Source organism: Dipodomys spectabilis, unplaced genomic scaffold (assembly GCF_019054845.1).
Source record: "Dipodomys spectabilis isolate Male_0828 unplaced genomic scaffold, ASM1905484v1 ptg000069l, whole genome shotgun sequence".
Taxonomy (NCBI): Eukaryota; Metazoa; Chordata; class Mammalia; order Rodentia; family Heteromyidae; genus Dipodomys; species Dipodomys spectabilis.
Window position 1 is genome coordinate 25,239,042 of NW_024870746.1, and position 23,516 is coordinate 25,262,557.

The following is a 23,516-nucleotide window of genomic DNA, read 5'->3' on the forward strand; positions in this document are numbered from 1 at the left end:
CAAAAAGGACCTCATTAACATGAGATCATGTCAATGATCCCATGGACCATGATTCTCCTATTTATGATTCCCATTTAGCTAAGATGACAGGCACATACCACTGTTAGGTTTTTTTAAAAAGAAATTGCGAAGTAAGAACAGCACCATGCACGTGGTATTCAGGTAAGGGGTAGCAATATTCATCGTTCTGGCTGGCACCAGGCCATGTTGGCCCTCCATGCAGCTGGGAAAGGCCTGGGAAAGAGAGAGAGCTGGGAAAGAGAGAGCTGGCAAAGAGAAGAGAGCTAGAAAAAAAAGAGCGTCTGGGCCTGGTCTAGGCCTTATCTAGGGTATGGGCAGAGAAAGGTGTGGCCACATCAAATTCAGATGTGACCTCAGCAGATGCAGATGTGACCTCTTACAGGTGTGCCAGTTCCCTAGGTAACGCAGGTACTGGGTGGAGACTGCTGGGAGGAGGGTGGAGTCTGCTCGCCAACCAGAAGCCGACCTTACAACCCCTATCCTCAGCTCTTTATTGGCTGAGATTAGTCTCTATACACTTTTTGCCCAGATTAGCCGCAAGCTACAATCCTCTTGATCTCATCCTCCAAAGTTGCTAGATTATACAGGCATAAGCCTGGTGCCAATGATAATCTATTGTTAAAAATTTTTTAATTTAATAACTAAGTTCTTGTTAGAGACCACAGACTAATGCAGCTGTACTTATCTTTAAAGCCTAACCTCTTAGAAATTCTTGAACATCAATCCAGAATTTTCTAATACTATTTCCCATTATACTGGAGCAATGATGTTTCTTTTTTTGGGGGGGGGGGAGTCCAGTTGTGGGGCCACGTTCCCAGCCCCAGCAATGATGTTTCTAGTCAGCCCTCCTACGAGTCCAGAATTCATGGATTAGCTCAGCTCTCACAGCTGATCAACTCAACTTAAGAGAAAATCACCTAGTAGAAAAGTAGAAAAGCCCATTAAACTTCCAGAAAATAAATTAATAAACTACAAAAATATAAAATAGGACCCTCTAGAACACTAATTGTGTATACTACTAGTTCTATTACATCATACTGCCTCTGCACACACTAAAAATTACAGATTACAAATAAAAATTAGCGGCTGGGCACCGGTGGCTCACACAGGTAATCTAGCTACTTAGGAGGACCACGGTTCAAAGCCAGGCCTGGCAGGAAAGTCCATGAGACTCTTATATCCAATAAACCACTAGAAAACCAGAAGTGGTGTTGTAGCTCAAGCAGTAGAGTGCTCACATTGAGCTGAAAAGCTGAGGGACAGCGCCCAAGCCCAGAGTTCAAGCCCCACAACCGTCCAAAAAAAAAAAAAAAAAAGACAATTTTTGGGCTGGGAAGGTGGCTCAGTGACAGAGCGCTTGCCTTGCATGCATGAGGCCCTGGGTTCGATTCCTCAGCACCACATAAGCAAAAAGAAAAAAGTCAGAAGTGGCGCTGTGGCTCAAGTGGTAAAGCGTTAGCCTTGAGCTGAAGAGCTGAGGGACAGTGCCCAGGCCTAGAGTTCAGGCCCCAGGACCAGACCAAAAAAAAAAAAAAATTAGCATCTGGTCAGGTGCTGGCAGCTCACACCTGTAGTCCTAGCAACTCAGGAGGCTGAAATCAGGATCATGGTTCACAACCAGCCCAGGCAGGAAAGGACTAGAGACTCTTCTCGCCAATTAACCACCAGAAAGCCAGAAGTAGAACTGTGGCTCCAGTGGTACAGCACTCTCCCTTGAGAAAAAACCTCAAGGACAGCACCCAGGCCTTGAGTTCAAGCCCCAAAACCAACACACCAACACACACACACTCACATTCACACACACCCTTGAAAATCTTATTTACCCTATTTAGAAAGCATTAGGTATCTAGTCTACTAATGCAAACAATTCCAGTAGATTAACTTTTTCATACTAAGTCTTTTCCACTTAAGAAATTCAATTTGCCTTTATAAAAAAAGAAACTTGATGCTAAATTAAGTTATCTAAATGCAAAAGTGTTTATGTTAACTCGTAGTGCTGGTAAAATTATCTGACACATTTATAATGAAAAACTGCATCAAATTCCTGCCTAGGGGGCTGGGAAGGTGGCTCAGTGGTAGAGCGCTTACCTTGCATGCATGAGGCCCTGGGTGCGATTCCCCAGCACCACATAAGCAGAAAAAAAAAGCTGGAAGTGGCGCTGTGGCTCAAGTGGTAGAGTGCTAGCCTTGAGCTGAAGAGCTGAGGGACAGCACCCAGGCCCAGAGTTCAGGCCCCACAACCAGCAAAAAAAAAAAAATTCCTGCCTAGCAGCATAACTTGTAAAAGCTGATGCCATTTCTTAATCTGTACATTTTACATTTGAACTCTCAGATCAAAGAATTCAGGTTAATCTTACATACTTCCAAAGGAACCTTAAAAGAAAGAAATTAGCTTAAAGTGACAGTCTTTAAAAAGCTGTTCCTCCAATCCCTCAGAAGTAGGAACTCCTTTCTCAGAACTGATTTCAGAGCTTAATGTTTGCTGGCTTATCTCAAATGCCCTTAAAACTGAGAATTTTTCCTTTGATGGCTTACCTCTTTTACAGTGAACATTTCACCTTGTGCGCCTGCTGCTTGCAATATCTTCAAAAGTGGAGGTTTTGGTCGTACCTGATACAAACATAAAATAAATCTGCTATTTATCTTTCAATTAAGATTTGTAGCTGAGTGCAGATGGCTCACACCTGTAGTCCTAACTACTCAGGAGGAGTTCATGGACACTGAGGGCAGATAAATCCCCTAGAGTCTTCAATCAGTTAAAACAACAACAACAACAACACTGAGTTAAAGCCCCAAGACCAGCATCCAGTATTAAATAAACAAATAAATACATACATACAGATTTTTAAAAAATCTAGTCAGGTGCCAGTGTCTCATGCCTATTAACCTAGCTAGCTAGAAGTATGAGATCTGAGCCGGGCACTGGTAGCTCACGCCTGTAAATCCTAGCTACTCAGGAGGCTGAGATCTGAGAATCACAGTTCAAAGCCAGCCGGGGCAAGAAAAGTCTGTGAGACTCTTATCTCCAATTAACCACCAGAAAACTGGAAGTGGTGCTCTGGCTCACGTGGTAGAGTGTTTGCCTTGAGCTGAAGAGCTCAGGGATAGTGTGCAGGCCTAGAGTTCAAGTCCCATGGTGGACAAAAAAAGTATGAGATCTGAGGATCACAGTACAAAGTCAGCCCAGGCAGCATAGTCCATGAAATTAACCAGGAAAAATCCGAAAATGGAGCTGTGGCTCTAGTGGTAGAGAACAAACCTTGAGGGGGAGGAAAAAAACTCAGGGACAGCGTTCAGGTCTTGAGTTCAAGCTTTAAGACTGGCACACAAACACAAATACACACACAGACATCTTTTACTTTCTATTGAGGATTAAACAAAAAGCAGACAAAAGCAAACTACGTATCAAAGTATATACGAAATACCATTCCCAGATAGCTTTTGGGAGAGTTGAATAAGGCAAAGAACTGACAGCTTCAACAATAAGCTAGTAGGAACAATGAACAAGGAGGCAGCTATTACTATTCAGCAACAAGTACATACTTCACACCTCTGAAAACATCCTGAGTATAAACCTAAACACTGTAAGGTCTACTCCTGGATGGCTAGCAGACTCCACCCTCCTCGCAGCAAAGTCTCCACCTATACTTGTGTTACCTAGGCAATGGGACACCTGGATGAGGTCACATCTGCATCGGCTGAGGTCTCATCTGAATTTGATGTGGCCACACCTTTCTCCACCCATACCCTAGATAAGGCCTAGCCCAGGCCAAGACGCCCTCTCTCTGCTCTTTTCTAGCTCTTCTCTTTTCTAGCTATTTTCTCTCTTTTCTAGCTCTCTCTTAGCTCTTTTCCCCATCTCTCTCTCTTTCCCAGGCCTTTCCCCACCGCGTTGAGGACCAAGATGGCCTGGTGCTAGCCTGAACGATGAATAAACCTACCCCTTACCTGAATACCACCTGCGTGGTGCAGTTCTTACTCGGCTAGCTCTTTTTAAAAACCTAACAAACACAACTGTAATTATCAGTAGATAAGAAAGTTCTAATTGGGTGGGAAAAAATGGAAAGGGATGGGAAGGGGAAACAAAGGAGGAGGTTACAATGCTTGAGAAGAAATGTACTCATGATCTTGCCCGTGTAATTGTAACCCCTCTGTACAGTATTTTCACAATTTAAAAAAAAAATGCCAGAAAAAAAAAGAAAGTTCTAGAGCAACAATCCTATATATCTTCTCTTTTTTTTGGGTCCGGTCATGGGGCCTGAACTCTGGGTCTAGGCACTGTCCCTCAGCTCTTCAGCTCAAGGCTAGCACTCTACCACTTGAGCCACAGCGCCACTTCCGGCTTTTTTTTCTTTTTGCTTATGTGGTGCTGAGGAACTGAACCCAGGACCTCATGCATGCAAGGCAAACGCTCTACCACTGAACCACCTTCCCAGCCCACAATCCTATATATCTGAGCAATGAAAATTTTTTTGAGTAGTAGCTCACATCTGTAATCTTAGCTACACTCAGGAGTGAGATCTGAAGATCAAGGTTCAAAGCCAGCCAGGAAAGTCTGTGAGACTTCATCTCCAATAAACTACCAAAAAGATGTAAGAGCTCCGTACCACATAAAGAGAAAAAGCCAGAAGTGACACTGTGGCTCAAGTGGTAGAGTGCTAGCCTGAGGAAAAGAAGCTCAGGCAGGGGCCCAGGCCCTTAGTTCAAACCCCAGGACTGGCAAAAAAAAAAAGCAGCTGGTAGTGGCACTGTGGGTCAAGTGGTAGAGAGCTAGCCTTGAACAAAGGAAGTTCAGGAACATAGGAACAGTGCCCAGGCCCTGAGTTTAAGTCCCAGGACTGTCACCAAAAAAAAATAAAAAAAGATTCTAACTGGAAAGGTTTTAGTATCTAAAAAGAAAACTTACAGAATGCAATCAGCCAGCCATACACAAAAAACAAAGCAGGCTGGTGGGTCTCAGATACATTTTTTTTTTTTAAGATACAATCTTGTGTGATTGTATCTGATGCTTATCAGGATGGACCCACATGATCTTCTAAGGGAAGCATTCTGAAATTCCAGCAACATAAATACATCAGGAAATTTATAACAGACTTAAAAAAATCAGACTCAACTATTCCTAAAGTAAAAATTATCTGCATACATATTGCCTTTCAGTTTTGGAGACCTTTCAAATTCTCTCTCATCTGTTACAGCTGAGGGAAGCAAAAGTCCCACAGCCTATGACCCTTCACCTCTCAGACAGTATTCACATAGATGAGCTGAAGTTCCGATAATCACACATGGCTTATTTCATGCTATATAACCTCCTAATTCTATAATGTCTTTTATGGGGACTGAGGGGAGAAGGATAAACGGGGAAGAAGGGAGAGAGTGGGAGAAAGTGAGAGAGGGGAGAGAGGAGGAGAGAATGCAAGCGAGCACTGGTACCAGGATTGAATTCATAGCCAATTTTCACAAAAACACTGGTATATGCCACATTTTTTCCTCACCAAATCCAAATCCTACCTTCTTCATATATTAGGGTACAGGACATTAACAAAGTATGCTATTTGATAAAATTTTAAAGAAAAAGGTGTGACAGGACACACCAAATCTCAGGGAAAGACTTTTGTCAGTCATGGGGCTTGAACTCAAAGTCTGGGCACCATCCCTGAGCTTTTGTCACTCAAAGCTACTGCTCTACTACCTAGAGCCACTGCATTACTTCCAGTTTTCTGAGGTCAGTTGGAGATAATAGTCTCAATGACTCTTTTTTTTTTTTGGGTCCGGTCGTGGGGCCTGAACTCTGGGCCTGGGCGCTGTCCCTCAGCTCTTCAGCTCAAGGCTAGAGCTCTACCACTTGAGCCACAGCGCCACTTCTGGCTTTTTTTCATTTTGCTTATATGGTGCTGAGGAATTGAACCCAGGGCCTCAGGCATGCAAGGCAAGCACTCTACCACTGAGCCATCTTCCCAGCCCCAGTCTCAATGACTCTTGCCCGAGCTGGTTCATATCACAATCCTCAGATCTCAGCCTCCAAAATAGTTATTATAGGCCTGAGCCACCAGGGCTTGGCTTCAGAGAAAGATTTTATCGAAGGAAGACTGAAAATGGTCAAGAGATTTTACTATAAATACCTAAAGTTTGGATTTCTTTGTTAGAATATACTTGATAATTTAAATTGATTTTTTTAAGAAAAACTAATTAGGGGCTGGGAAGGTGGCTCAGTGGTAGAGCGCTTGCCTTGCATGCATGAGGCCCTGGGTTTGATTCCTCAGCACCACATAAGCAGAAAAAGCCAGTAGTGGAGCTGTGGCTCAAGTGGTGAGCGCTATCCTTGAGCTAAAGAGCTGAGGGACAGCGCCCAGGCCCAGAATTCAGGCCCCACAACTGACAAAAAAAAAAGAAAAGAAAGAAAAACTAATTACAATAAAGTGAAAGAAAACACACATAACCTGATCCCAAATTCTCTAATAGCTACGCCTAAACTAAGAACACACCGTTCTTTCAAAATGTATTCCAAGTTATCTGTGGCTTTCAGATATTTACTCAATAGTAAATTAAAATTGGTGAAAAATGCTGTTTACCCACATCCCTAACATTTTAAAATACAAGCATTTCTACTCTGTGAAATAACAATTACATAACCTAATTTAATTTCCTAAAAATGTGGGGAAAAAAAAACACAGAAACACCAAAAATTACTTACCTGATTTATTTGTTCAGGAGAGATCCTGCAGGCACTGTTGGAAGTTGAACACTGGGCAGAGGTGGAATGTGATGTCATTTTGGCAGTGAATATTGAAATCTGCTGGTAACTAAAAGAAATATATATACATTTACATACATATAATCTATTCTAAACTTTAAAAATTCTGCTTTAATCCAGGCCTTTGTGGCTCACACATGTAATCCTAGCTACTTAGGAGGATGAAATCTGAGGATACCAGTTCAAAGCCAGCCAGGGCCAGAAAGTCCATGAGACTCTATTTTCAATTAACCAGCAAAGCCAAAAATAAACATGTGGCTCAAGCAATATAGTGCCAACCTTGAGTGGAAAAAGCTAAGGAACAGCATCCAGGCACTAAGTTCCAGACCCAGTACCAGCAAAAAAATTGTCTTTAGCATTTTAAAAAGCAGTCAGCATGTCATGAAGTATTAAAGATATGTATAATTCACAGAGAACTTTATACAAATGCAATCTACCCATGCTGAGGTTTCCCATACCTTTCTTTGGTTGCCTTCTAGACTGATCCAGCAAGAAAATGTTTCAAAACAATTTTGTTTTTAATTTAGGTATATATTCCTTAAGCACTTAAAACTACAAACCATCTATGCCTCCCTCAGGTGAAGAATGAAAGAAAACAAGTTTGGGCTTGTTCCTCCCTCCATGCTGATGTTAATGAGTAAATCGGTCCAGTTGAAAGTCAAATTTACAAACTTTCCTTACTGGATACCAGGTGGTACATTATCTCTTCTTGGAGGTGGTGCTCAACAGCACCCTCTAAGAAGACAGTTGAAGAGCTGGAAATTACTAAGATTCCCAAGACCTTCAAGGAAAACCTAGGCAACATGTTGTAACAAGTCTAGACAAGAGACCACAGAAAAGTGACTCAACATTTTCAGTCCCAGTTAAAACAGCTTTTAAGTGTGCCAAACCTAAAAAGAACTTGGCAACTATATACCTGCAATATAGACATTGATAGGGAAGAGGGGGGAGAGGAACACAAATTGAACACAAATTGAAGCACATAAGGTTTAAATTTCTTCACTCTGTATTTTTAAGTAAGTTTGTTTGAGCTTGCCTTCAGGCTTTTTCTAATAAATATATGACAATTAGTGAAAGGTATGACCTCAACAAGCCACATAAAAGAGTGAAAAGAGCCAAGAAAAACCATCAATAAATGTGTTTAGCCAAAGCTAAACTCTTTGGAGTGTTAACCAAAATCTACCACTTCTTACTACATTACTACTCTACAGACGTCTTCACCTACTTTTTCATTGAATGTCTCCTCAGAAAACAAACTTAAGCCCACTCTACTCACAGATTCATTAGATCTTTGACCCAAGTGCAGTCAGAAAATACCAAGGAAAAAAACAAGAATTTTTAATTCCCAGGTCATATCACGTATCTCAGCTGATGTGGAGCACTCCATCACTCCCACATTATGATCACTTGCGCTAAAATCGTTAGAATTTGCTGTTTCCCTACCCTTAATCTTGAGAGGACATGCCTGTCAAAAAGAAAATGGAAGCCAGGTGCTGGTGGCTTACACCTGTAATCCTAGCTACTCAGAGGCTGAGATCTGAGGATCATGGTTCAAAGCCATCCAGGGTAGGAAAGTCCATTAAGACTCAACTCCAATGAACTAGCAAAAAGCTAGAAGTAGAGCTGTGGCTCAAATGGTAGAGCACTAGCCTTGAGTGAAAAAGCTCAGGCACAACACCCAGGCCCTGAGTTCAAACCCTAGTACTGGTACCAAAAAAAAGGGGGGAAGGGGGAAATGGTGCCCTAAGATCAAGTTAAAAAGTTCATGTGCTCAATTGAAGTGACAAAGTGAAATGTTTATATTTGTTGAAAGACTGCCCATTTTTACTGTAAGTTGGGTAAGTAAGATAAGTGCTGTTGATTATTCTAAAACATAAATGATCTAGGCCCACCTAAAACACTAGAATGTGTCTGTCCACTAGGGGAAATTTTACAATTTGTCTCAGAGAACAAAGCAGACTCATATACTAACTTTGAGTCTCCTACTCATACAACTTAACTAAAATTATGTGTTGAAAGAGAGCTAACGGCTCTATCTGGGTTTTGTGTTTGTTTTCAATTACTTCCTGGTTCTAATATCAAACTCTGACCCTTTCAATATTCACTCACTTTAATTTCCCAATCTCTTTATCTACCCTGTTTCATACTGTGAAAGGATCCATGAAAGGATCCGCCACATCCATGCTAGGGGACCATGATGAGGCAGGCAGGCACAGGAGAAAGATTATTACAAGGTTTATTAAAGGAGCCACATTTACCCTGGAGAGAGAGCACATGGTGGCCTCCTCTATCCAGGTAGCAGCAGGGTCTCTGGTGTAGGAAGTGAAATAAATGGGAGTTCAGGTGGGTCTGGGTGGAGAAAGGGAGGGGCCAACAGGTGGAGCTGAGGACCAACGGTGGGCACAATGCTTACATACTGTACTCTCAACATAGAAACCTTCTATGAACTTTGGTAACAAAAAATATGGTGATTTAGCCAGGCACCTGTGGCTCACACCTGTAATCCTAGCTACACAGGAGGCTGTAATCTGAGGATCACTGTTCAAAGCCAGCCTAGGCAGGAAAGTCCGTGAGACTCTTATCGCCAATAAACCACTCAGAAAACTGGAAGTGGCACTATAGCTCAAGTGGTAGAGCTCTAGCCTTGAGCTGAAGAGCTGAGGGACAGTGCCCACACCCATGCCCAGAGTTCAAGTCCCATGACCGACCAAAAAAAAACAAGAAAAAAGAAAAAGAAATATGGTGACTTATCCCCACCAGCAAACAATTCTACGTGTCTTCTGATATTCTACCTGGAAATAACATCAGATCCAATAGGTTTAGAGCTCTGTCTCCCAAGATTGTCTCCCACTTGAGAGCGCCCCTGGTTTTACCCATGCTTCTGAGTGAATTTCTATTAAGTATGAATTCCAACCCCCCCCCCCTCCTGTAGCAATTAACTTGGTAAAGTGGTTCAGAAACTGGGAAACCCATGTATAGGGGCCTATCAGCTTATTATAAAGCATATTATTATGAAGGATACCAATGGAGATAGGAGGAGGTATAAAGATTCCATACCATTACTCAATGAACTACTCTCCAGGAACCTCAGCTTCCCACTGGGCTTTGCCAGAGGCTTCACTGCATACACACGATTGGTACTACACATAGGCATCTCTGGCCACTGGGGATCCATTTAACTTTCAGCCCTTCTTCCCTCTCCTCAGACTCTACAGGGTAGAGTTAAAAGTACAAACACTAATTCTGCACCGGTATTTTGAGTCCATACACTGGCTACCAAAGGGCAGTCAGCACTAAAGCTCAACTAATTAGCATACAAAATGATGTGTATCTTCCTTTCCTTTAGGTTTTCTAGCTTCCACTCTATCATTCTTTGGTCAAGGGTCAATATGGATGACATCTTCCACAGCCACTTCCAAACAAAAGTATTTCCAACTCATTCCCACCATCCATATTACCAACCAGTACACTATTCATCTTAATCATTATGTAGAAGCTCAAACTGGGTGAACTGACAGTTCACCAATATATGCCCAGTATTATTAGCATTTTTTTTGTCGGTAGTGGGGCCTGAACTCTGGGCCTGGATACTGTCCCTCAGCTCTTCAGCTCAAGGTTAGCACCCTACCACTTGAGCCACGGCACCACTTCCGACCTTTTTCTGCTTATGTGGTGCTGAGGAATTGAACCCAGGGCCTCATGCATGTGAGGCAAGCACTCTACCACTAAGCCAACTTCCCAACCCTATTACTAGCATTTTATATACAAGACATATATTCCTAGTGCCTAAGCCTAATGTTATTTTACTCATTATATCCACCACCCACACAAGTGTCAGACCCAAAAGGAAGCTTGACTGCTTTGTCAAGCTGCCATTTCCTCTGATTTCTGCTTTCACACTTAGTTCTGCTCTAATAAAATTTTGCTCTGCTACGACTTCTGTAATGTCTCACCTCTGAATTCTTCAGCAAGACCAAGAATATGCTGTTTGTCTCTAGTGACAGTTTTAGCAATTTTGCTTCATCCATCTTAAGGATTTTCACTGAGGTACCTATGCTTTAAATTGTGCTTTCCCCTCCTTGTTCATGGTACCTTAGCATACTGATCTTTTAGTTTCTTAAATTGTATTTGCTTCCCCTTCAGGTCTTGTTTGTTTTTTGTTTTTTTTTTTTGGGGGGGGGGGTGGTTTCAGTCATGGGGCTTGAACTCTGGGCCTGGGCACTGTTCCTCAGCTCTTCAGCTCAAGGCAAGCGCTCTACCACCTGAGCCACAGCGCCACTTCCAGTTTTCTGGTGATTTACTGGAGATAACAGTCTCACAGACTTTCCTGCCTGGGCAGGCTTTGAACTGTGATCCTCAGATCTCAGCATCCTGAGTGGCTAGGATTACAGGTGTGAGCCACCAGCGTCCGGCCCCTTCAGGTCTTCAGTACACACTGCCCCTTCATTTGGGGCACTGTAAGTTCTATACAAAGCTGACTCATCCTCAATCTTCTTCTGTTATCTCAACAGTGTTCAATAAAGGGAAAATAACGTAAAAAGTTGGTGGGATGCCGGGCGCCGGTGGCTCACACCTGCAATCCTAGCTACTCAGGAGACTGAGATCTGCTGATCGGGGTTCAAAGCCAGACGGGGCAGGAAAGTCCTTGAGACTCTTATCTCCAATAAACAACTAGAAAACTGGAAGTGGTGCTGTAGCTCAAGCGGTAGAGCACTCGCCTTGAGCTGAAGAGCTCAGGGACAGCGCCCAGGCCCAGAGTTCAAGCCCCACGACTGAAACCACCTCCCCCCCCCAAAAAAAAAAAAAAAAAAAACAAGACCTGAAGGGGAAGCAACACTCTGGATTTCTCTGGAAATTTTTTGAACTGGTTATCCTGAGAAACTGTAGGCTTTTTTTGGTAGGTCATGGGGCTTGGACTGGGCCTGGGTGCTGTCCCTCAGCTCTTCAGCTTAAGGCTAGCGCTCTTACCACTTGAGCCACAGCACCACTTCTGGTTTTCTAGTGGATTATTGGAGATAAGCGTCTCATGGACTTTCTTGTCCCCGCTGGCTTTGAACTGTGATCCTCAGATCTCAGCCTCTTGAGTAGCTAGGATTACAGGTGTGAGCCACCAGTACCCAAGCTGTAGCTCTCTTTAAACAAACAAATCATCAGAAAAGAAATCTGCAAGGGGGCTGAGAATGTGGCTCAGTGGTAGAATGCTTGTCTAGCCTGCCTGAAGCCCCAGGTTTGATTCCTCAGTATCACATAAACAGAAAATGCCAGAAGTGACACTGTGGCTCAAGTGGTACAGTGCTAGCCTTGAGCAAAAGAAGCTTAGTGACAACACCCAGGCCCTGAGTTCAAGCCCCAGGACTGACAAGAAAAGAAAGAACTCTGCAAAAGTATTGTTACCAGAAAAAGGCCTCATGAGACAATTTTTATTTCCTGAGATTTTATATGCTTAACAAAACCTTTATTCACCATGAAACTGCTCCCCTCACAGTCCCATAACTTGTGTCACAACCCCATGAAGCCCCAATCCCCAATGTCTTTTCCTACAGGAGGCTCAATCATAAGATCTTAGGAGTTCTATTTTGGGAGACATCTGTGTATATGTACATAATTGAGGGGTTTTTTTTCCCTGTTAATATCTTCTGACAATTTAACTTGTACCACAGCAAATGTGTCCAAAAAATGTAAAGACTCCAGTTTTTACCCCACTACAATAGACACCCCCATTTCTGGACACTTACTAGGTATGGGTGTATAAGCTTTTGTGATTCATCTCCAACTTGCTGTCCATTTCATCTTGCTGTTCTCCAAGTCTCCACTCTACCAAACATTCCCAAGCCCAATGATGACTATAGTTTCTTGAACCTGCCTGGCTCCTCTACTACTTCCCTTTCACCATTTTTTAGGATTGTTTTCAAGATGCACTTTGTGCCCCAACTGGCCTATACTCCTTCCCAAATAAATGGAATAGAAAACAAAACAGTGCATAATACAGTCAACTTTTATACTGTGGAGCCTGTTTCTGTTGCATACAATAGCCAATGCTTTTATAATTAAGCATCTCTGTGTCAGGCACTTTTTTTTCTTTATCAGTTGTGGGGCTTGAACTCTGGGCCTGGGTGCTGTCCCTGAGCTCTTCAGCTCAAGGCTAGAGCTCTATCACTTGAGCCACAGCACTACTTCCAGCTTTTTCTATTTCTTTTTTTTTTTTTGTCGGTCGTGGGGCTTGAACTCTAGGCCTGGGCGCTGTCCTTCAGCTCTTCAGCTCAAGGCGAGCACTCTACCACTTGAGCTACAGCGCCACTTCCGGTTTTCTGGTGGTTTATTGGAGATAGTAGTCTCACAGTCGTTCCTGCCCGGGCTGGCTTTGAACCGTGATCCTCAGATCTCAGCCTCCTGAGTAGCTAGGATTACAGGCGTGAGCCACCAGCTCCCGGCTCCAGCTTTTTCTATTTCTGTGGTGCTGAGGAATCAAACCCAGGGCCTCATGCATGCAAGGCAAGCACTCTACCACTGAGCCACCTTCCTAGCACAAGGCACTCTTTAAATTACACTGCACACAGTACTCAATGTGCTTTACACAGATCCAAACTTGTTTTCAGAAGAGGGAACTGGTAAGATAACCTACTCTCAAATCATAGAGTTCAGCACTCTGGCTACAGAAGCCAGAATTTTTTTTTTTTTTTTTTTTGTGCCAGTCCTGGGGCTTGAACTCAATTGGGCCCTGTCTCTGAGCTTGTTTTGCTCAAGGCTAGCACACTACCACTTGGGCAACAGCTCCACTTCCAGATTTTTGTTGCTTAATTGGTGCTAAGAGTCTCATGGAGCTGGGCATCAGGGGCTCAGGCCTATAATCCTAGCTACGCAGGAGGCTGAGATCTGAGGATCGCGGTTCAAAGCCAGCCCGGGCAGGAAAGGCCGAGACTCTTATTTCCAATAAACCACTAGAAAACTGGAAGTGGTGCTGTGGCTCAAGTGGCAGAGCGCTTGCCTTGAGCTAAAGAGCGCAGGATAGTGCCCAAGCCCAGAGTTCAAGCCCCACAATCAACCAAAAATAAAAGAGTCTCATGGACTTTTTCTGTCTGGGCTGGCTTTGAACCACAATCAAAGATCTCAACCTCAATAGGTAGGATTACAGGACTGAGCCACTGGCGCCCAGCTAGGAAACACCCTGTATAAAACAGGTCACACTAATAAAATTAAAATTGTTGGGCTTCGGGTCAGGGTCTGGGCGAAGGCGCAGCTGGCATCATGTCCGGCCGCGAAGGTGGAAAGAAGAAGCCCGTGAAGCAGCCCAAGAAGCAGGCCAAGGAGATGGATGAGGAAGACAAGGCCTTCAAGCAGAAACAGAAAGAGGAGCAGAAGAAACTCGAGGAGCTGAAAGCGAAGGCCGGCCGTGGGGAAGGGGCCCCTCGCCACAGGTGGAATTAAGAAATCTGGCAAAAAGTAAGCTGTTCCTTGTCCCTGAGATGATAGTGACCCTTGATTCCATTCCTATTCAACATCTGGATTTCTGCTACCTATAGGTAGAATGAAGTTTTGTCTAGGACTCTGAACATTAAGAACGACCTTTAAAAAAAAAAATCCTGCAGTGGCTCAGTCTCTAGTTTGTCAGCCATTGTGTCAGCCATTGCTACCTCAGCTGTAAATTTCAAGTAAACCCAGCCTAGGTTCCTGCCAGAGTCTGCTCTTTGTTCTACTCTTGCATTCTGTATCATCTTGAAAGTAAACCAACTCATTTAAAAGGCTGCCCTTCTTGTGTTGTATATCCAGTGGATTACCTTATCTGCGTCTAGTGGAAAATTTTATACTTTGAAAAGAGAAAAAAAAAACACCTTTGCCAAGCTGGTCTATATTTTTCATTGGTACTCATCTGTTCATGTAAGTTTTCTGTATGCAGACACTGGGGCATGTTCTGGTTAACAGCTCATACTCTCAATTATTGTAGCAGGAGATAGGAAAGGGGGAAAACATAATATACATGGCTTATACTGTGAAGGGTAGAATATGGGAGTGGGCTGAGAATGTGCCTTGTCACAGTGTTTGCCTAGCATACATGACATCCTGGGTTTGATTCCTCAGTACCACATAAACAGAAAAAGCTGGAAGTGGTGCTGTGGCTCAAGTGGTAGAGTGCTAGCCTTGAGCTGAAGAGCTGAGGGACAGTGCCCAGGCTGTTCAAAAGCCCCAGGACTGGCAAAACCAAAAGAAAAGAAAAAGCCAAAAATGTTAAGATGACCAGTGGTACCCTAATACATCTCCAGGCAGTGACCTGAATTTCAAGCTGCTTCACCAACCCTTTCTTCTTTCTGCCTGTATTATAGATACTGGGCACACCTTCCTTCTGAGAACTGAAATCCAACCACCACAATATTGAGTTCTTCCCTGATTACTATAAAGAGGCACTTCCATTCTCTTGAAAAAAAAAAATTGTTATGTAACCGGTAATACAAAATTTATTTTCAGGGGCTGGGAATGTGGCTTAGTGGTAGAGTGCTTGCCTAGCATGCATGAAGCCCGGGTTCAAGTCCTCAGTACCACATAAACAGAAAAAGCTGGAAGTGGGGCTGTATCTCAAATGGTAGAGTGCTAGCCTTGAGCTGAGAAGCTCAGGAACAGCACCCAGGCCCAGAGTTCAAGCCATACCTTTTCCTATCAGTAATAGGTGAGGAGGGCAGGGACTAAACTCGAAGTCAGACTTAAAATTAACAGGAACAAAAGATTCCAAATTTGACAGATACTTGTTCCACAGACCCACATCCATAAGTTTCCGGGCACTGCCTCACTAAGAAAGATCTTTTCCTGAACACGTTAAAAGAGTAGCAGTATTCTCTCTCGGGTGTTGTCTTAATACAGTAGCTTTCAAATTTTAGGGTGTCAAGAATCACTGGAAAGTGTGATTAAAATACATGGTGGGTGCTGGGTGGCTCACACCTGTATTCCTAGCTACTCAAGAGGCTGAGATGTGAGGATCGCGGTTCGAACCCAGAAGGGGGCAGTAAAGTCTGTAAGACTCCTCTCCAGTTGACCACCAAAAAGACCAATTGGAGCTGTGGCTCAAGGGGTAGAGCACCAGCCTTTGGCAAAAGGCTGACACAGAGCCCAGATCTTGAGGAGCAGCACAGAAGAAAAAAAAAAAAAAAAAAGGAAGACAAACTCAGGAGACTCACTTTCGGGAGGTCTGAATATAACCCCAAACGAAACCTACAAGCAGCTCGAAACGTGACTCCACGTTAAGTCCCGACCAGGTCTCCCTCTCCCCCGCAGAGTGCACCGGTCTTCCCTCCTCCACCACCTCCGCCCCGACCCGCTCCCCGGGGTTGGCGCCAGCCCACAGCCAGCCTCCCGTAACCCCACCTCCATCAGTGCCTCCCGCGCCGCCAGCCAGCTCCCTTCCCCCCGCCGGCCTCCGCCCGCCCCGCGGACGCCGCCGCCCACGCCGCAGGCCCCGCCCGCCCGCCCGCCGCCCGCCCGCCGCCCGCTGCCAGGCCCGCCCGGCCTCCCGGTCGGCGGCTCCGCGGCCTGCTCCTCCTCCCCCGCCCGCGCCCCCCGGCCTCCGGGCACCCCGCGGACCAACCCCACAGCCACACCTTACGGCCTCTCCATGGGTCGCGCCCCCTCCGAGCCCCGGGGGGTGGAGGGAAAGGGTGTCAGTCGCAGGGCCTAAGGCCTCAGCAGCATTTTGAAACGGCGAGCAATGAGGACGCAATTTCCGGTCTCCTCACACCCCCGCACGCTCTTACGCCAAGGGCTTCCGGTGAGACTTCCGGAAACCATAGAGAGAGCGAAGCCGGAGGACTGGAGAGCTAGAAGGGCTCAGAGGCCTACCATAGAGTGGACCTTCGTGGTGGGAGAGAGAGAAGTGGGCCGGCCTGGGGAGACGGGAGCGGGCAGGCTAGGGGGACTCTGGGGGCCTTGTGATGACCACGGAGGCGTCATAGTCGGCCAGAAAGCCGCAGGAGAGACCAAGCATGGCCACACACCGCCTTTGGTTCTCCCCCAAAGCATTGCTTCTTGGCAGCTGCCTCTGTTTCCTTATGCTTCCTTCTCCCCAGGGCTGGCTGGAGAGGGGGCGCGGGGCCCCCAGGGCCTCGCTTTCTGGAGAGAAGACCTCTGAACTCGCAAACAATTACGAGATACGGGGTAAAAAGCGAAAAAGTTGCAAACACCAGAGAGTCAGATGTCACCTGCATCTCCCAGCCAGATCTTATCTCCTGATACATTTATCTCTAAGTGCTCCTTGGGCGACCCTCTCTGCCCGCCTGTCTTCCACATGCTGTACGGAACGGGACTGCCCCCCACCCACTACTTCGTTTCGTTGATTGCAGGATAATTCTAAATTTGAGGACTACCTGAGCTGAAACATTTTGCCTTGTAGACCTGTTTAGGTCTGGACTTCGGAGAATAGAGCATCATTATTTACAATACTGTCATTTGAAGACAAACATCCCTTGTCCCTCCCCAACCCTCTCTTTCTCTGCAGGCCAAAACCCCTTAAGTGTTTTAAGTGTGTGAGAGAAAGGAGTCCACTTTCCGCCCTGGTTTCTATCTTCTAGACAGTCACTGTTCTGTTTAAAAATGTGCTTCCCAGACAGATTCATAGCCATAGTAAAGAAAATGGGGCAATATCTACCTTCACTTGCACACTGCATCTTGTTCTGCTTCTAGCAGAATCTCTCACTATAGATTCAGAGTTCTGTAAAAGAGCCACAGAAATCAGTCCTGACCAGGTGCTAGTGGCTCACACATCTTGTAATAATCTTAGCTACTCAAGAGGCTGAGATCTCAGAAGCCAGCCTGGACAGACAAATCTGGAGACTCTTAATCGCCAATTTACAGCCCAGAAATGGAGCTGTGTTTCAAGTTCCCTTGAGGGAAAAAGCTAGACAAGTGTGTAAGACCCTGAGTTCAATCCGTAGTACCACCACATACAAAAATCTTTTCCTTTTGTGTTGCTCACAGCTACTTTACCATCTACAACCGTTCCTCAAAAACAATGGGCAGAGGGCTTTAAGTAAACCATTATCAACTATTTACTTAATACTCAAGCAGGAATTTGTACCTTTTTAATAGTATCTGGTTATCTTATGTAACTTTCTTCTGTCTCCTGGAGTCTTGCATTTTGATGATCCCGTGTAATTCGGTTTGTTTAGGGTTTACAAGTGTTTGCTGAACAACTGTATGCCAAGCAACAAGCTAGAGGCTTCCAAAATAAGACCTGGAATCTGGCTAGTGGAAAAGTCAGACTGTCTGAGTGAAGGGAATATTGTAAGTGCAACAATTGATGAGCTTCTCTTGGCTTCCACTGGAAGGTCAAGATAATATCCCCTTCATTTGTGCATTTTAAAATGGATGAACAGCTAGGTACTAGTTAACTCAGGAGGCTGAGATCTGAGGATCATGGTTCAAAGCCAACCTGGGAAGTCCTGTGAGACACTCATCCAGAATTAACTACGGGAAGCTGGAAATGGCGCACCAGCCTTGATCAAGAAGGCCCAGGAATAGCACCCAAGCCCTTAGCTATTTCTCTCAAAGCTGGTGGTTTACTGAGCCACAGCTCCAATTCTGGCATTTTGGTGGATCACTAGAGAAAAGAGTCTCACATACTTTCCTGACCAGGCTGGCTTTGAACAACAGTCCTCATATCACAGCCTCTTGAGTAGCTTGGGATTACAGGCATGAGCCACCAGCACGCTGCTTTTAATATATTTTACTAAAAGATTCTTTTCTGACTTTGGGTCATAAGGATGCTCTCATGTCCTCTAAAAGCTCCAAAGATTTGCTTTTCACATTTAGGCCATTTATCTGTTTATAATTGACTTTTGTTCATGTTGTAACACAGCAATCAGTTTTCTCAGTTCCAACAATGTTATGGTCCTATCACTGAATATTTTGGGGAGAGGAGAGGCAGTCTTGGGGCTTGAACTCAGGGCCTAAGCACTGACTGTCCCTATACTTTTTCACTCGAGGTTAGCACTCTACCATTTTGAGCCACAACACCATTTCCAGTTTTGGGGTGGCTAATTGGAGATAAGAATCTCATTGGAACTTTTCTGCTCTTGCTGGCTTTGAACAGCAATCCTCAGATCTCACTCTCCTGAAAAGCTAGGATTACAGGCATGATCCACCAGTGCTGGACTTTGGTCTATAGCTCTTGAATTAAACTTGATTTCCTATTTAACATAATCATTGAAGTCGTCATAAAAGAAGTATAATTGGAGTGAAGTCTTAAAAAAAAAAAAAATGAATAGGAGCCGGGCGCCAGTGGCTCACACCTGTAGTCCTAGCCACTCAGGAGGCCGAGATATGAGGATCGAAGTTCAAAGCCAGCCCAGACAGGAAAGTCAGTAAGACTCTTATCTCCAATTAACCACCAAAGAACTGGAAGTGGTGCTGTGGCTCAAGTGGTTTGAGTGCTCACCTTGAGCTAAAGAGCTCAGGGACAGCACCCCGTCCCAGAGTTCAAGACCCACGGATGGAAAGAAAAAAAAAAGAGGCTGAATAGGAAAAGGGGATTGAAGGAATGGCATGGGGGAAAGAATGATGATGAGTCAGAACAAAGATTTCACATTGAAGCATTGGTTGCTGTGTGCAAACTAATGTAGGTCTGAAATAGAATGTAGAACCACACTAGTGTTGTAGCTATGCTATGTGGCTTGAAATGTGGTTTGTCCAAACTGACATGTGCTTTGAATATAAAATACGCATCATATTTCAAAGGCTTTATAAGCTGAAAAGAATGTAAAATATCTTATTTTATATTGGTTGCTGGTTAAAAGATACTTGGATATACTAGGTTGAATAAAATAAAATTAATTTCAACTGTTTCTTTTTCCCTTCTGAAATGTGATTACTAGAAAATATCTAATTATATACATGGCTTGAATTCTATTTCTATTGGATGGTGCTAGCTATGTGGAATGCTAGTCAAACAAGAGTGGGGTAAGATTTTGGAGGATTCTGAGTGTGTATGTATTCAAAGCTTATTTTAAAAGCTGCTATAAAAAATTTCCAAGTGTTATTCAATACATAGCAGGAAAGAATCAAAGGGTTCTGAACAAAGAAAAGGCCATCAAATAACATTCTTTATTTCTCAGCATCCCACCTACACACAGCCAGTTTTAGAAATAATTTTACATTATCCCTAGATAGAATTTTTCTGGGTACAATTCTTGTACAGAATGCTTACTTGTGGTAACCCTTACTGTTGTTTTGAATGGAACAAATGTACTGTATGCTCTTTTGAGTGGGAAATTGGAATGGGTCAAATGTTTAATAGTGGGTAAAGTTCTTCCTCTTGCCTGAGATTAAGCGAATTTTGTCACCTTTCACAATTCTCTTTATCTCTCTCCATGCCGATCAATTATGTTAAGTCTTTGTGGAAATGTATTCTCAGGACTCACATACGCTTATTATGTATCAGACACGGTTCTGATTATCACATGCCTGAGTGATTACATCTGGGTAAACAGGATTCAGCTAAGGCACCTGCTTTCAGGACCCCAGGTTTGTTAGACTATTTATCCTTTCAATGTTTCCCACATATTTTTTGTTTCCTTGTTTGCTTTTGAGTATGTGTGTGTGCCAATCCTGGGGCTTGAACATACAGCCTGGGCTTTCTGAGCTTTTTTGCTCAAGACTAGTGCTTTACCACTTGAGCCACTGATTGGTTTTCCTTGAAAAAAGGAAAAGAAAGAATATTAATATCATAGTCTTTGAATATTAACATGTTGAAGATTTTCTTATTCTGTAATGATATTAATGGCAGCCTAACAAGTTGATATGAAGGCTGTTCTATCCTTCATTTATAAAGCACTGTGTCCTTTCCGATTAAATTGTTAGGGAAATCTCAAGCCCTGTGGTGGGTAACTCTCCATCCACCTCTTTGGCAGAAGCCTGTGTACACACTCCTGACAGCTGTGGAAGGCAAGGGCCTCGGATGTCCAGACGGTGGATCCATCAGATCGATCTCGAGGCTGGTCCAGGCCTCCTGGGCTTCTCAGGGTCTCTGCTCCCACTGTCAGCCCAGGGTTTAGGCCGCAGAAAATGACTTGAATGCCTTCGGATGACCTACACGACCCTCTAGCTGCCAATAGCTGCGGAACGGAATATTAGTACTTTCTCTTAGGCATTTTTCTTTCTCCTGTTGGTAGGATTTGCAAGGCGGATGTCCACGGCGATCAAGGGTAAAATGGGCCCAGGTCACTGCTGCAAAGCCTAGACCCGTTTAGATTACAAATCAAAGACGCCTAGCCGATGACGAGGCAAGTGCGTGTAACTTTATTTCGTGGTTTAGCGTGAACTAGGGAAAGGCGCTGGTTCCGCGCACGAATCCTCCGCGTGGGGCGGGGCCGAGGGCGCAAGGCTTCCTCCTACATAAAGGTGTCTAGAGCAGCGGGCTTCCTGCAAGAGCCCGGATAGCTCAGTCGGTAGAGCATCAGACTTTTAATCTGAGGGTCCAGGGTTCAAGTCCCTGTTCGGGCGTCTTCCTTTTGCCTTTCAACAACCAACATTTTTACACATTTCTAGTTAAATACTAACGTCTGCGTTTCTTCTTAATGCGAACACGTGCTATATTCCCTCGTAACAGTTTTATGTAGAAGGAAGGGGATGAGAGTGCGGGGAGAATGCGGGCACTTCCGATCTCCCCCTCCTCCCCAGGTTTTTGTCTGCGAAAACTCAATCAGCAATCCGAAGAAGCAATTTCCTCCTTGTTAGGCGCACCATGCATACGGAACCTCGGTGCTCGCCAGGGAAGACGTCGTTGTCTAATAATAACTTTTTCTTCCCCTTTAAAAGAACGCGCAGCATCCTCAGAAGTCCATTACTCGTGAACCGAAGTCGGTTTTTAGACGTAATCCCCGAAACCACTCTAATCCTGAATCCTAGGGAGGGGATAGACAGAATTTGGAAAGAAAAGGGAGATACGCCCGAACAGGGACTTGAACCCTGGACCCTCAGATTAAAAGTCTGATGCTCTACCGACTGAGCTATCCGGGCTCTCTGTTCCTAGGTTCCGCTTTTCTTTACTTGATATAAATAATGACTGGTTGCTTTTCTTGCTAAATCCTGTTTTTAGGCCAGATTTAAACTACCCTCTTAACAAATAAAGCCATATTTCTTTAACTTTTAAAAATTCCACTTACTTCCTGCATATATTTTCTGAAATGGCCTGACTGTTCTTGTTGCAGAAATTACCAATATCTACTAAATTCTCTAAGTGAAATTAATAACAGTAAATTACACAAAAATGGGCAGAAAGAACACTGAGACTTCAAAGGCAGGGCTGCACCATTTTTTTTTGTTACACTTTTTCTCTTCAATCCCTTCCCAGGAGAGCATTATTTCCACCAACAGCACCTCTTTAAGGAAAAGAACACTTCCCTCCACCAGAGGAAGAAGGAAAGGCATTTGATTTCTGAACGGAGGGGCCCACATGGTAGGCAAATAGGAGTGTGTGGAAAGGCGGGTCTGAATTTACACTGTAGGAATTTCGACTTTAAATTTTGGTTTTTGTCTCCTCCTTCTGTCAGGAAAGCACAAGTAAGTTACCATTTTTTTAACACAAGCTCACCAAAGAATTCCTTTCCATCGTAATTGCTCTCATTCCCACAAGGAGTGGAACATGGAGTATTAAGGAAAGTCTGCAGATCAATCTACTTTTTCTAAAACCAGTTCATCAACCCTGACTCACAGGGCGTGTAACAACACAGAATGAAGGACATTTCAAAGACTGATAAGGGAATTCGTTTTTGTTTCTGAGAACCACTGAACACAATGAACAACAAAATAACTCAGCCTCAATGGGAGGAATTTTTCTCTTCCTACAATTGTCCGGATATTTTAGAACAATGACCACCAAACCCAATGGTGCTGAATAGGCTTGGGTTTCCACATACAAAAAGAGGGAAACTGCCAGGCACCAGTGGCTCAACCTGTAATCTTAGCCACTCAATAGAGGCTAGGATCTGAAGATCAAGATTAGAAAGCCAGCCCTCCCAGGCAGAAAAGTTTATAAGATTATTATCTCTGATTAATCACTAAAAAAACAGAAGTGGAGCTGTGGTTCATGGTAAGAGTACCAGCCTTGAGCAAAAAAGCTAATGGACAGCACCCAGCTTTTAGTTCAAGCCCCAGGACCAACACACACACACACACACACACACACACACAGATGGACACATAGCTTCTAAGATCTCCCCATGAGATGAAATAATTTTCTTCAGCCTGATCTAAACTAACAATTCAGCCTTTTCTCTACCTCCCTGCACTCCAGCCAGGTTACGTTATGTAACATCTTCTAAATATACCAGCCCTCCCTATTCAGATTCACTGCTTTCTGCCCTGACTGTGTGCCAGCCTCTCTGCTGTGGAAATAGGAGTTTCTCAATAAACAATGTATTTTTGCTGTTCCTGAATTGTTTTCTGAAACTTGTCCTTTGACATAGACTGTTGAACTCAATCTGGCCACTAGAGAGCAGGCTAACCTCCCAAATTGTACATTTGAGCTGCTCATTCTTAAGCTTATTTTACTAATTCTTTTAACACAGACAGGTATGTGTGAGCAGGTGCGTATCACACCTAAGATCTACACTCTTTTTTTTTTTTTTTTTTTTTTGTGGGTCATAGGGCTTGAACTCAGGACCTGGGCACTGTCCCTGAGCTCTTTTGCTCAGGGTTGGTGCTCTACCACTTGGAGCCATAACCCTACTACTGGTTTTTGAATGGTTACTTAGAGTAAGAGTCTTAT

At 44.1% G+C, this 23,516-nt stretch overlaps 1 protein-coding gene, 2 non-coding genes and 1 pseudogene across 6 annotated transcripts in view; 2 read left to right on the forward strand and 2 right to left on the reverse strand.

The window, feature by feature from the left end:
• Window positions 1–16,568, reverse strand: part of Mdm4 (MDM4 regulator of p53) — a 39,931-nt gene extending 23,363 nt beyond the window's left edge. Inside the window, exons 1-3 of one of the 4 annotated variants that reach the window (XR_006147718.1) lie at window positions 16,357–16,568; window positions 6,713–6,821; window positions 2,557–2,631 (exon numbers count right to left, since the gene is read on the reverse strand). Coding sequence is in view for 2 of the 4 variants with exons in the window: in XM_042682111.1 (XP_042538045.1) it covers window positions 2,557–2,631; window positions 6,713–6,790 (153 nt within the window). In the remaining 2 variants the exon portion in view is untranslated. The remainder of the gene's footprint in view (window positions 1–2,556; window positions 2,632–6,712; window positions 6,822–16,356) is intronic. The other 3 variants (XR_006147719.1, XM_042682111.1, XM_042682110.1) reach the window with 3 other exon arrangements.
• On the forward strand, window positions 13,978–14,271 carry LOC122109619 (annotated as a pseudogene).
• Window positions 16,569–21,177: 4,609 nt separating the features above from the next.
• On the forward strand, window positions 21,178–21,250 carry Trnak-uuu. The gene has a single exon. It is a non-coding gene; the product is annotated as a tRNA-Lys (tRNA).
• Window positions 21,251–21,693: 443 nt separating this feature from the next.
• Window positions 21,694–21,766, reverse strand: Trnak-uuu. Its single transcript has one exon. It is a non-coding gene; the product is annotated as a tRNA-Lys (tRNA).
• Window positions 21,767–23,516: the final 1,750 nt, after the last annotated feature.